General features: G+C 44.2%; 1 protein-coding gene across 2 annotated transcripts in view; it reads left to right on the plus strand.

The window, feature by feature from the left end:
* Positions 1 to 12,907, plus strand: part of PTPN11 (protein tyrosine phosphatase non-receptor type 11) — an 81,531-nt gene extending 68,624 nt beyond the window's left edge. For both annotated transcript variants that reach the window (XM_081790684.1, XM_060612350.3), the window contains exons 14-16: positions 5,947 to 6,059; positions 7,885 to 7,986; positions 8,885 to 12,907. In XM_081790684.1, coding sequence (XP_081646810.1) covers positions 5,947 to 6,059; positions 7,885 to 7,954 — 183 coding nt within the window. In that variant the 3' untranslated portion in view covers positions 7,955 to 7,986; positions 8,885 to 12,907. The remainder of the gene's footprint in view (positions 1 to 5,946; positions 6,060 to 7,884; positions 7,987 to 8,884) is intronic.
* Positions 12,908 to 13,653: the final 746 nt, after the last annotated feature.

The following is a 13,653-nucleotide window of genomic DNA, read 5'->3' on the forward strand; positions in this document are numbered from 1 at the left end:
CTCTCTCTCTCTGTCTCTGTCCCTCACCTGCTCATGCGCTCTCTCTCTCAAAAAATAAATAAATAAGCATTAAAAAAAAAAGAATTCTGCCATCACCAACGGGTCAGGATAGAAATGCAGCTGTGCTAGATTTCGGTTGTCGCCAGCAAAACTGAAGCTGGCCTGTGCTGGCAGTTAGCATCCGGCTCCTTCTCTTTCATTAAATGTTTCGTTGGGTATTACTCCTTTAAGAAATATTTGGGTGCCTTTTGTGTTCCAGACACTGATTAGATGCTGAGGATATAACAGAACAAGATAGACGTGGCTGTTGCCTCAATAAAACTCCAGTTTCACTAGATGGAAAGTTTGAGTTACCGTGAGGCCCTTGTCTACATTTGTCCTGTCTTTTTTATTCATTTCCCTGGACTTGTGCTTTTCACACATCTTCCTCAAGCTCCTTGGTGCAATCAAGAGGCCTTCTCACCTTTGTTCATTCATTCCTGCATCCATTAAAATAGGCTGTGCTGCGTGCCAGGCTCTGTGCTGGACATTGGGGCTATGAGTGGTCATGTTCCTGAAATGGAAAGAAAGCTGTGTGGTTGGAGTAGAGGGAGTTGGGTGGGGGCCGGGGGGTGTCATGGGTGGGATTGGAAATGTAAGCAGAGATCTGATCTTGAGAGCTTGGGGCTTGCAGGGCATATTAATGATTTTAGACTTTATCCCGAGGGGAATGGGACGTCACCGAGGATTTTGAAGCAGGGGAGTGACATAAAAAGATCCTCGTTTTGAAAATAGGGCCCTGGCTTGAGAGTGAGGAGTGGGTGTGGGCTGTGGGCTCTGGGCTCAAGCAGTTGCAGGGGGACCAGTGTAGGTGAGAGCTGATGAGAGCTGAGGACAGTGGGGGCTAATGGTCAGCACAAAGAGAAGCAGAACTGGTAAGATTTTGTGATGAGATGTGGGCAGGAGTCAAGGTGTTTGTAATCCTGACATTTGAGCTCAGAACATTCTGCACAAGTATCTTGTTGCTCTGTAACTTAGACAAGAGCATTTTCATTTGACCCTTTCTTTCTACTCCTGGCTTTTGGGCTTTTTTTGGGTAAATTGATATATGCTTTATTTCATAGTCTTAATTTTTTTTCTTAATTAAAAAAATATTTTTTAATGTTTATTTTTGAGAGAGAGCAAGTGGGGGAGGGGCAGAGAGAGAGAGGGAGACAGAGGATCCAAAGTGGGCTCTGAGCTGATAGCAGAGAGCCTGATGTGGGGCCCAAACTCACTAACCGTGAGATTATGACCTGAGCTGACGTCGGGTGCTTAACCGACTGAGCCACCCAGGTGCCCCTTTAATCTTCTTTTGTTTTTTTTTTTCATGCCCACTGTGGGGCTCAAACTCACGACCCTGATACCAAGAGCTAGCCAGGAGCCCGGGGCTTTTTTGTAACTTAAAGTTAAAGAATTCACTGGATTTACTTCATATGGCAAGATATTTAATGCCAGATGATTTAGAGACTTGTGGTTGAACCCTCCTCTCAACCTTGGCTCTGTGTCAGCTGGCAAGGCTATAAGATTTATTATAAATATTACAGAAGGTTTGGTATAACTATGCTGTGTCATTGAATTTAGGTGAAGGATAGATCAATTTCAGATCGTTTTTTAAGGCTCTGAAACAAGTCTCTCTCCAACCCCCCAAAACCAAAACTACCCCAATCCCTTGAGAAATTTTCTTGTTCTATAAGGACAGCCTGGGCCGTCACAGTCCTAAGAAATAAACTCAACTGATTTATGGATCAGTTTTATTTCTTGTTCTTTCTAAATAAGCCTGAGAAGCTCCAACATTTTTATGCTTTTCCTTGAGCCACTTAATTCATTGAAATAATTCCTGTCCCATTTCTATTAATTATTCCCTGTTAGAAAATTCTTTTGTAATCACTTTATGTAGAAATACTGATTTTTTTTTTTTTTTTTTCTCCCAAGAAAGTAGTAGGGAGGGGCGCCTGGGTGGCTCAGTTGGTTAAGCACCCTACTCTTGATTTCAGTTCAGGTCATGATCCCACGGTTCATGAGATTGAGCCCTGAGTCGGGCTCTGCACTGACAGCACAGAGCCTGCTTGGGATTCTCATTCTCATTCTCATTCTCATTCTCTCTCTCTCTCTCTCTCAAAATAAATAAATAAAACATGAAAAAAAGATAGTAGAAGGGAGGCAGAAATGGGGGTTGCTGTTCAGTGGGTAGATAGTTTCAGTCATATAAGATGAAAAAGTTCTAGAGACCTGCTGTACATCAAGAGTGTAGGGGCGCCTGGGTGGCTCAGTCGGTTGAGCGTCCGACTTCGGCTCAGGTCACGATCTCGCAGTCCGTGAGTTCGAGCCCCGCGTCAGGCTCTGTGCTGAGTGCTCAGAGCCTGGAGCCTGTTTCAGATTCTGTGTCTCCCTCTCTCTCTGACCCTCCCCCGTTCATGCTCTGTCTCTCTCTGTCTCAAAAATAAATAAACGTTAAAAAAAAAAAAATTTTTTTTAAAAAAAAGAGTGTATACTCAGGGTGCCTGGGGGGCTCAGTCAGTTGAGTGCCCAACTTCGGCTCAGGTCATGATCTTATTGGTTCATGAGTTCAAGCCCGGTGTTGGGCTCTGTGCTGACAGCTCAGAGCCTGGAGACTGCTTCCGATTCTGTGTCTCCCTCGCTTTCTGCCCCTCCCTCGCTCATGCTCTGACTCTGTCTCAAAAAGATAAATAAAAACATTAAAAAAAAAAAAAGAACATATACTGGACAGTGCTGTGTACACTCAAAATTTTGCCCAAGAGCATGTATCTTATCATATGTTGTTTTTCGTTTACCACAATTAAAAAAAAATGTGTTGAGTAGAAAGCAAGCTTATGCTTCAGGTTATTGATTGCATATTTAAATTTTTTATTTGTTTATTTTGAAAGACAGAGCACAAGTCAGGGAGGAGCAGAGAGAGAGGGAGAGAGAGAATCCCAAGCAAGCCCCTCACTGTCAGTGTGGAGCCCAATGTGGGACTTGAACTCATGACCTGAGCCGAATGAGGTCATGACCTAAACCGAAACCAGGAGTCAGACACTCAACCGACTGAGCCACCCAGGTGCCCCCAGAATAAGTTTTAAAATAAGAGCCGTTCTCTGTCAAGTCTTCCACTTAATATTTTATTTTAAGTTATATCTTTTAAAAGATTGTTTATTGTGTAAGTCATTATTGCAGTGCTAAAAATCTGTGACTGCTTTTCAAGGCCTTTAGATTTTTTTTTAAAGGTTTATTTTTGAGAGAGAGAGAGTGCTAGGTGGGGAGGGGCAGAGAGAGAGGAGGACAGAGGAGCTGACGCAGGGCTCTGTGCTGACCTCTGCGAGCCCGATGTGGGACTTGAACTCACCAGCCATGAGATCATGACCTGAGCCAAAGTCGGACTCTCAACCGGCTGAGGCACCCAGGCACCCCAGCCTTTAGATTTTTAAAAACATTTGTTCAAAGCATTAAAATACTACGTAGAGAAATTTTCTGTTTGGATATCTTTTTTGCAACTTCTTCCCTAGATTCTAAGATGTGTAATGGCTGCTTGATCAGTTAATAAATTGGTTGGGCTGCTTCAACAGGCTGAGTAATAGTGGCTTAAATAAGATAGAAGCTTATTTCTCTTCTAACGTAAAAATCCGAGTTGGCAGGCAGCTGGGGAGGAAGTGGGCAACTCTGCTCGTCCAAGGTCATCCGAGGTCATCCGAGGGCCCAGGCACTTTGCATCCTGTCACCCTATTGCCCTTTAGGACGTTTCCTTTTGCACACGGTTGCAGACAGCACGAGGAAGTGGTGGCCAACAAGCAGCCAGCTTCCTGCCAACGTCAAGCCTTTTCTGTGAAGAGTCAGTGAATCTTTCAGGCTGTCCAGCTTCCTTTGTACGTTGGTCCCAAGTTCACACGGGATGAGATGCTTTATACTCCATAGGTTGGAGTTGTAACAATTCTTGTATGTCAAATAAGATTTTCTACTTTTTTTTTTTTTTTTTTCAACGTTTTTTATTTATTCTTGGGACAGAGAGACACAGAGCATGAACGGGGGAGGGGCAGAGAGAGAGGGAGACACAGAATCGGAAACAGGCTCCAGGCTCCGAGCCATCAGCCCAGAGCCTGACGCGGGGCTCGAACTCACGGACCGCGAGATCGTGACCTGGCTGAAGTCGGACGCTTAACCGACTGCGCCACCCAGGCGCCCCAAGATTTTCTACTTTTGATTAGCTGTTGTTTGGGGGTAAGTTCTGAGTCAGGAGAGCAAGAAGACACTTCACCAGTGGATTTAAACTTGTTTTATGTTTTATTCAAAACATTTAAATAACAGTAGTATATCTATAATCATCCGTTTTTGCTTTATCCTATTTCTTCCAAGTTTTGTTTTGTTTTTTTCTTTTATAACAGCAATCAAATGTGGCAGGTACAGCTGTCAGCCCCAAGTGCACGCCTCGGAACCCCAGGGCAGTTGCTGGGCTTGTAGTCTTTTTTTATATTTTACGATACAAATACCAATAGTCTATACACAATAGATAACACTGTTTTATATATTTAGAATGTTTAATCACATAGGATCGTACTGTTTGATTGTTCTATAATTTGTGTTTTTCCACTTACCATTGATTATGAGGCCTGTTTTGATACACACACACACACACACACACACACACACACACAGTCTTTCTTTCTGTTGTGCCTCTTCACTGTTGCATATTATTTCATGGTATGAGTATATCACGTTGATTCGTTCTCTTGTTGTAGACATTATTAAGAATAATATGTCACTGGACATCCTTGTATAGCTCTTTTAGGCTTATGTGTATGGGTTTCCCAAGAAGCAGATGTTCAAGATTGTAGGATATAGTTTGTTTGTTTGTTTGTTTATTGACAGAGAGAGTGTGAGCAGGGGAGGGGCAGAGAGAGAGAGGGGGAGATGGAGAATCCCAAGCAGGCTCTGTGAGTGCGCAGAGCCTGACGTGGGGCTCGAACTCACGAAACTGTGAGATCATGACTTGGCCTGAAATCAAGAGTTGGACGCTTAACTGACTGAGCCACCCAGGCGGCCCTGTAGGGATGTATTCTTATTATTACCAGATACTGATTAGTACTTCCAGTTCTGACTAATTGTGCCCCAGTTTACCCTCTCACTGGTGGCAAATGAAAGTCACTGCTGTACGTCAGTATTTGATGTGGGTACCCTTTCTGATATTTGCTGTTTTTCTTGAATAATCCTCGAATGAAGGCAACATTATATAATGATGACAACTTGGTGAGTTAGATTTTCAGAATCGGTTGTTTCTAGGTGAATTTAGGAACGAAGAGTGATAAATCATCTAACTGGGACTCCTACCAAATATAGTTCACTCTGCATCTGAGATGAGATTATATTTTACTGGTTTTCTTTGCCAATTTTTTTTTTTTTTTCCCAAGAGTATCATTGGAACCCAAAATAAAGTCTTGAAGTGCCAGGGTCTTTCCTTGGGTGGGGGTGGGAGGCAGGAAGGGTACGATAAGGCATGTGACGGTTTCTGTCAAGAGTGCTACTATCTTTTGTACCTGTGTGCCATTTTTACTTGTAGTGAATTGATTTCTAGAGCTCTTTTCCCGACTGTTTATCTGAGAATCATTAAAAATGTTGCAAGCGAACTATGAAATGATTAGATGTTAATGTGGCAAAGAAAGTGTGAATTCTGTCTTAACTCAGAAATAGATACAGTTGGTTTTAATAGTGTGAGCTGTTAATGCATGACTCTGTGCTTTTGAATTGTAAGGTTCAAAAGTATTTTTCACTTGTATGGTGCACTTACACCGGGGAGGTGAATTCCCTAACATTTGGTCAGCCTACCAGTATGCAGGGTTCAGCCTGTCTGCCCATCTGTCTGCTGAAATGCCACCTTTGCTTCTTTATTCCTTTAAAACATTCCAGTTCCTCATTTATGCAATCTTCACCTTTCAGAAAAGCAAGAGGAAAGGGCACGAATATACAAATATTAAGTATTCTCTCACGGACCAGACAAGTGGAGATCAGAGTCCCCTCCCGCCTTGTACTCCAACACCATCCTGCGCAGAGTAAGTAGGAGTGAAGGAAATCCTTTCTGCCTGAATACAGTCCTGCAGAAAAGCTTACAAAACAACAGGTCTTTGCAGCACACGCTTGTCATGGGTGCACATTGTTGTTGCCCAACCGATGCGCGAGTGTATCAGCTTTCTAAACAAAATTTTAATTTATCTAAACTGCAAGCTGATTGGTACACCGCCTATGACTCTTTGAAGCTGTAAGTGTAGCAGGTGGTGTTCTCTAAGAACATTGAATTTTTCTTTTGACGGGGTGGAGATAACACCTGTTGTTAACGATTGACAGCAAAGGTAAGTAACTTGCCCCTTTTGATGCGTTGAGACTCTTTGCTAAGTAAAAGTGAATAAACTGACTATTAATGTTTCAGTGCTGCCATGTTCTGCTAATTTTCCACAGTCAGCAGGCAACAGAAATCTACTTTGGGCTTTTAAACCAGGAGTCTGCAAACTACAACCCCCAGGCCAAATTCTGCCCATGGCCTGTGTTTGCACAGCTCATGAATGGTTTTTAAAAGGTTATATTAAAAAACAACAACAAAAAGGCATTGCAAAGACTATCATATGCCCAAGACTGAGTATGGCCTGCAGAAATGAAATTGTTTACCCTCAGATCCTTTACAGAAAAACTGTGCCCACCCCTTGTTTAAGCTAAAAACGTGTTAGGAAAACATTTGTTAAATCGATTATGTGAACGGCAGTTGTAAGTTATTGTTCTTCTGTATATTCTGAAATCGGTCTCTGGTATAACATTTACTTTTTATTTTCCCCCAAGAGTCTTCTCTCTGTTTGCTTCTGATGTGGATTTTTAAACCCCTGCTGACTTTAATACTCTGTATAAACGTTTTAGATAGCAAATATGAGGCTTGTATTTACATTTGGCTTGTAGTTAACATCGAAATGAAATTATACAGCGAAAGCATTCTCTCCACCAAGTCGCCCCTTCCTTCTGCCTCCTTTTTCCTTCCCCAGTGGACTGATGGGGAAGGCTGATATTTTAAATTGCTACCTGCAGTCATTTGCAGCAGCACTGGCACGTCAGGGCTCTGAGTCCTTGCCCGAAAGCTTTCCCTGAGTAACGGCAGAACACGTTAACTCTGACGATCCCTTTACCACTGGCCTTCCTGTGCAACAGGTCCTCTGCCTCTCTGTTCCCATCGTATTCCTTGTAGGGCGCAGACCCAGGATACCCCGGGCCCTGGGCCCCTTCTGCTCATTTCGTCTTGTCCTGCCCAGGCTGGCACCCCCAGCGACTGGGTCCCCCATCCCCTTGGACTGCTCTGATTTCCATTCCCTGCTCAGCAGAATGGAGTCTGGCCTCTGATGTGCTGGCCCTTCATCCCAGGGCCCTAAACCACCAATGAGCCTCACTCTTACTGTTCCCCTTCTCATAGCTGGATCCGGGCTGAATGGAAGGATAGTCCCTACCACACTGCTCCTGCCTTTCTTGGGTCTCTTGCCCAAGAGATCCCTCTGCTTGAATGTAATATCTGTCCTTTCTATGTGCACATGTCTCCGTGCTTCAAGGTCTTACTTAAAGTCCTCATCATCATACAAGCCTCCTTTGCTCTGCCCTCAAGGAAGACGGCTTGTTTTCCTCCAGCCCCAGAGAGCACAGGGACTCAAGGCTCTTATTTCACTTCTAGCTTGATGTTGCTGTATGTTTATGTCTTACAGCCCGTCTTAGAATGTTAGCTCCTGGGGGCTGTGTCTGCACCATATCTGGTCCCCAAAGAATGTGGTATGTGCTTTGTAAATGCCACGTAAGCTTGGAGAGCATGGTCTGCGTTTTTATTGATGCTTTTTTTGTTTTTCTTTACAGAATGAGAGAAGATAATGCCAGAGTCTATGAAAACGTAGGTCTGATGCAGCAGCAGAAAAGTTTCAGATGAGAAGACCCACCAAGACTTCAGTACAGAAATCGGTATTTAAATTTTTTTAATGTTTATTTATTTTTGAGAGAGGGAGAGAGAGACAGACATGAGTGGGGGAGGGGCAGAGGGAGAGGGAGACACAGAATCCGACGCGGGGCTCGAACCCACCAACTGCAAGATCATGACCTAACCTGAAGTCGGATACCTAACTGACTGAGCCACCCAGGCACCCCAGAAAGAGGTATTTAAATGGAAGTGCTCCCCAGTTGTTTCTACCACTTGTGGCATTTTTAAGCAGGCGGCTAATTTGTGAGTGTTCTAGCAAAATGTACTATCGTTGAGTTTTACAAACCAGCCTCTTTTTTCTCTTCCTAAACTTCTTTTCTCTCAGCTGGATTTACTTTAGAGTTCATTAAGGATTGAAGCCAAATGCAGAGTTAATTCGGTGGGGAGCAGAGCTGGCACTCAGTACTCAGGGATGGTTGCTGTTGGTGATCAGGTGTCCCATTGTTTGCACTTGTATTAGAGTTGGTTTACCCGAGCTGTGCCCGGAGATGATCTGTGGGGGCCCGGGAAGTGGAGGGGACACAGCTCCGGATGGTTGGAGTCAGGACGCCCGGGTTCTCATCCCCCCTTGGCCCCCGATTGGCTGTGCGACACAGGGCGCTGGGCTCCCCGGGCCCCCGCCCCGCTCACCTCCACATCCCTTCCAGCTCTGCCACTGGGAACTGCTCTCCCTTGTCTGTCTCTTCCCTGTCGGTCACCTTTGTAGATGGCGACCCAGGTGTGTGATGTGTGTTGGCAGCTCAGTTTCCATATTGCATGTTGAAATTTCCATTTTAATGGGTAGTACACTTAAAAGCTTTAAATCTACTTTAAAATGGTTTAATGCCTCGAGAGACTTTTAGATGCATGCTCCTTAAAAATTCTCACTTATTTCTTCCCCAGATGTGGACTTTCACCCTCTCCCTAAAAACATGAAGAACAGATGCAAGAAAGTTTCTGCAAAGAATGAATTTGAACTTGGAAGGCTTGTGTCGTGGCCGACTACCTTTGGACAGGCAAAATTCAAAACCATTTAAAGACCACTGTATTCTAACTCAACAATACCTGATTACCAGTTACCCATTTCCTCACATCCGAAGAAATCATCTCTACAATGTAGACACTGTTCTGTTTTAGAGAATTTTATTTTAAATTGAGGAAGCAGTTAAATTGTGCTCTGTATTTGGCAGATGATGGTGATTCAAATTCTACTTCTTGGCATTTTTTTCCCCTTTTTATAATCTTAAAAATTCAATCATTTTTCTCTTTGTGGGGGATGACAGAGCGCTTGTAAGAGGAAAAACGTTTTGGGAAAGGTAACAGCATCCCGTGGGAGTGAGAACAGGTTCAGGTATCATTGCTTATCCAGCAGTGGGTAATTCATTTGATGGCCTCTTTTTTGGCTAAATGATAATTAAAGCCAGTGCCCCCAGACTGTCGGAAGTCGACAATCTGTCTACTTTTGCATTGCCATTAAAAAAATCATGGGAAAAGAGAATCATGGAGACTTAGGATAGAAGGTGTGTTTTCTTCGTAGCAGATGACCAATTACCATTCAGCCTGTTGACTGAGAAGGATGTGGTGGGAAATGTTTGTCATGTTTTCTTTTCATTTGAGTGATTGTCTTGTGTTCAGGGGAAAAAAAAAAAAAAACCGCATCTGTGGACAACCAAGCAGTGTTGTGCTTATGGATTGTCGGTGACAAACCCTCCCGAAACGAAATGGCTTGAAACAATTCTCTTTTTTTTTCCCCTTCCTCATTGTTCTTTAGCCTGGGCTGGGCTCAGTCGAGCTGTTCCTGTGCTCTCGCTGGTGTCGCCCGTGCGGTCAGCCGGTTGGCCGAGACATTGGGGTGGCTGGGCCTCTCTCTGCAGGTCCTCTGGCCTCTCCTCCATGTGGCCGCCCCAAGTGGCCTGGCCAGCAGGGTAGCTGGACCGCTTACGTGGCAGCTCAGAGCTCCCCAGGCTATAAGGCAGTAGTTGCCAGACCTTCTTAAGACTTCAACCCAGAACTTCTACTGCCCCCTGTTGATTAGAGCAAGGCACGGGCCCAGCCCAGAGTCAGGAAGAGGGGATGGCACGAGAGCATGAAGCTGAGGTGTGATTCACGGGGGGGCCCCCAGAGTAACCGGATGTCAGAGTCAGTGCCACGGGAAGACGGCAGCAGTTAGCGAAAGTAGAAGCTGCTGGTGACGTTGGGAAATCGAAGCGGCGTATAATAGCCCGTGTAAGCTGGAAGTCAAAGAGAAGGACAGAGGGCCTTCTAGAAGCTTCCTGAACCATTTCTGCTGGCTCTGAGCATATTTTCTGAACCATCACTTGGGGAGACCGGTCTCGTAAGGATGGGTGTGTTTAGGGGGCAGAACCACCCTGTCACCGTGGCGCCCACAGAGGGAGGCGACTGTGGTGCCCTCTCCACGCCGGTGGTTTCGGCCGGGCTGCGGCAAAGCGGGGGCCTCCTAACGAGGCCGCCGATCAGATCGCATCGGCAGTCGCTCATTTTTGTTTTAACCAAGCAGTGAGATTTGCTCCCGTTCTACCTGAAGTGCCTTCTCCAAAGACGTCCTCTTTGCCTCGTGTTGAATCATCATCCAGTGAGTGTATTTCAATTGAAGTATCATTGGTTGGCTTCGTAAAGATGATGAAGTGACACGGCAGCTTTGCCATTAGGTGACCGTCTCCTTCACTCAGATTCTTCTTGCTCTGGCTCCCGAAAGGAAGGACTAGGTCCGGCCCCAGTAGTACTTCCTTCCTGAGGTCTTTACCTCCCGTGAAACCCTGAGGAAGTTTGGGAAGAGCCTCCGCTGCCACTTTCACAGACAGAATGCGCGTTGACCCCACCCCCCTCGGGTCCCCTGTCCCTCGAACCTAGCATTGCTTTAGAACACAGGTGTGGCTCAGAGGTCATTACCTCATCAGAGGAATGTTAGTGACGACTGTCTTCCTGTCAAGCCTGTAAAGAAAGAGATTCCAGTTCAGTATTTGCAACAAGGATCTTGAATCCTGTTCTTTCCATTGCACCGCCACATTGAATTGTCCTCCTTGGCCTTGATTTTGTGGTGTAGCTTAGACTCTGGACTTTGGGGGCAAAGTCTGTCACCAGCATACAAGGGTTCGATTGTACACATGTACCTGCTGCATTAACGTCTCTGCCTGTAGCTTAAGATTAAGTTGTGTTGTACGTGAAACAGAAACACTTGGTCTCTGCTGGCTTCGTTTGTTACAGGACATTGACTTCACTTAGATTTCCCTCCACGAAGTCCGCAAACCATCATGTTATGTAAACTTAGGCCAAGACAAGATTGCGATAGTCCCTAGGTTGCTGAGGTCTGTTATGTGTTTGGTGAGAGGTGATGGTAGGTGCTCAGATGAGGTCACTCTCCACGAGATGGAATCGGGAAGAGAGAGCGGTGAAGACGGGGGGCGCTTGAGGTACAGCTGTTAAAAAGGAGTGGACGTGAAAGTTCCAAAGAGGTGGCGTGTGAGGAAGTTGAAGGGCCCGGGGCCAGAGCAGTCCATGCTTGGTTGAATCGGGTTACCCGGAAAGTAGGTGTGATCGATACATGTGTGCCTGCTTCTGGGTTGCCGGTAGACGTTAAATTTGCACAGTATCCCATAGCTGGTTGAGGATTTTAAAATTATCGGCATAGGAATAGGGTTTTATATTTGGGGTGAAGAAATTATCTGACACTTGGCATTAGGGTTTTTTTTAAAAAGCCAAATTTCAGAGTCTTAATAGCTTTTTTTTAAGCAAATAAAAAGACACCTCATATCCAGTGTGTGGCCCTCCTGAAAATTATGATCCTCTCCCTCTTACCCTCTTCAGATGCGGCTAAATGAGGATGAGAAAAGAAATGTATGACTTTCTTGGTGTTTGTAGGTTCTTCATGGAGCCTAGTGGCTTTGCAACAGCCAAGAAGATTATCAAGATTATTTTTTAGGGGTTATTTTACTGGGGATCTGAAGAACTAATATAACATCCTGGGTTATTTCTAGTTCAGGGGAAGGTGGAAAGGTATGCAGTTGTGTTTTGTTGTAGCTTATTAATCCATAAGGGAAACTTAGACTGTAGACGTAAGTGCACTCCCGGTACAGTTTCTGTTTTCTGTATGTCGTTGGGGGATTCACGGTTTATATAGCAAGCACATGGCCTCCCTGATTTCAAGATGCCTTTATCAGGATCTGTATTAGCCCGTAATTTTGTTGAAATCTTTCTCCCTCCTGCTCTTGAAAAATAAGTTCCAAAACCTAGTTTATTCTATCTTCCATCATTAGAAAGTTTGTTCTTTTTTCACTATGGGCAGTTCACACAAGGCAGAAATATTAAACAGTTGGTTTTAGTGTGTTGTATAACTTTACTGTATATCAAACTAATTTCTACAAGTTTTCATCCTAAACCTCAAATCATGTAATTAATAATTTGCCTGTTTATTTATGACATAATTGTGATTCTTTTATTAATAAAAGCTAATAGAAAAGGATCCTTTTTTAAGCTGATGACTAGACCTACATTTAATTTTCCTGCAGTATATGAAGTATTGTACCAGAGTATTAAAAGATATGTAATATTTTATTGATAAATCTATCCTTTAAAAGGAATACGTTTTAGGATGTCATCATTTTGATGTGAATCATGTAAATGTTGATAATATGCACTGTTTATTATACATTTAGTGTTTCAAGAGATTCACTTAATTGCCTTTTTGCCCACGTATTATGTAGTCTATTTGCAATTGTTTAAAAAAAAAATGACATGAAAAGAATAGTTTATGTAGAGAAACATTAGTGGATGTTAATGGTCTCCCCACCTGTATTTATGGGTGTTAGTTCAACTGCGTTGCTAGTTACGAAGCTGTATTATCAGAGTAAACGTGTATTTGTAAACTGTATGGGAACTAAAAATTAGGAATAAAACCATTTTCTTATATTATGGTATATTTGTCATTTACTGCATCAGAAATGTCCAGGAAAAACTGAGATTATAGGCCAATCTCTTACACTGGCTATATGCCAACATTTACCAGCTCTTACCTAGAGGGTAACTTGGGAAACAGAACGCATGAGTCTGTTCCTCAAGCATTTATCGAGTGCCCACTCTGAATGGCTTTGGGAGACAGGGAATTCTGTTTGCAAGAACTTCCAAGTAACAAATAGAAAGTATGTCTGTAAAATACACGGGTAATGGTTAGGAAACGTACAAACTGAACGTAAATGATACTGGGTGGACATACGGAGTACAGGTGGCAAAGGAGGCTCATGGGAGTAAATTATGTGCCACAGGACACCAGCTCTTCCCTTGACTTATTTTTTATTTTTTTTAAATTAAGTGTATTTATTTATCTCTACACCCAACACGGGGCTCGAACTCACGACCCGGAGATCAGGAGTCGCACGCTCGTCCGACTGAGCCAACCGGGCGCCCCTAGCTCGTCCCTTTAGATTGAGGCCACATACGAGTCCGCCAGCCATTCAAAACATAGGGAGCCCCTCTGCAGTGCCAGACGACGACATAGAAGCCACCCTCCCGGTGGTGACGTTCTCATGGGAACCGGGCCTTGCAGGGGGCCGGAGGCAGTGATTCTACCTGGGGTGCGAGCAGGCTGCCGAGACGAGGCAGGAAAGCCCGAGTAGGCCGGACAGCCGGTTCCAGGTGATGAGGATTTTGAAGAGCGG

This window comes from Panthera onca, chromosome D3 (genome assembly GCF_046562875.1).
Source record: "Panthera onca isolate mPanOnc1 chromosome D3, mPanOnc1 haplotype 2, whole genome shotgun sequence".
Taxonomy (NCBI): domain Eukaryota; kingdom Metazoa; phylum Chordata; class Mammalia; order Carnivora; family Felidae; genus Panthera; species Panthera onca.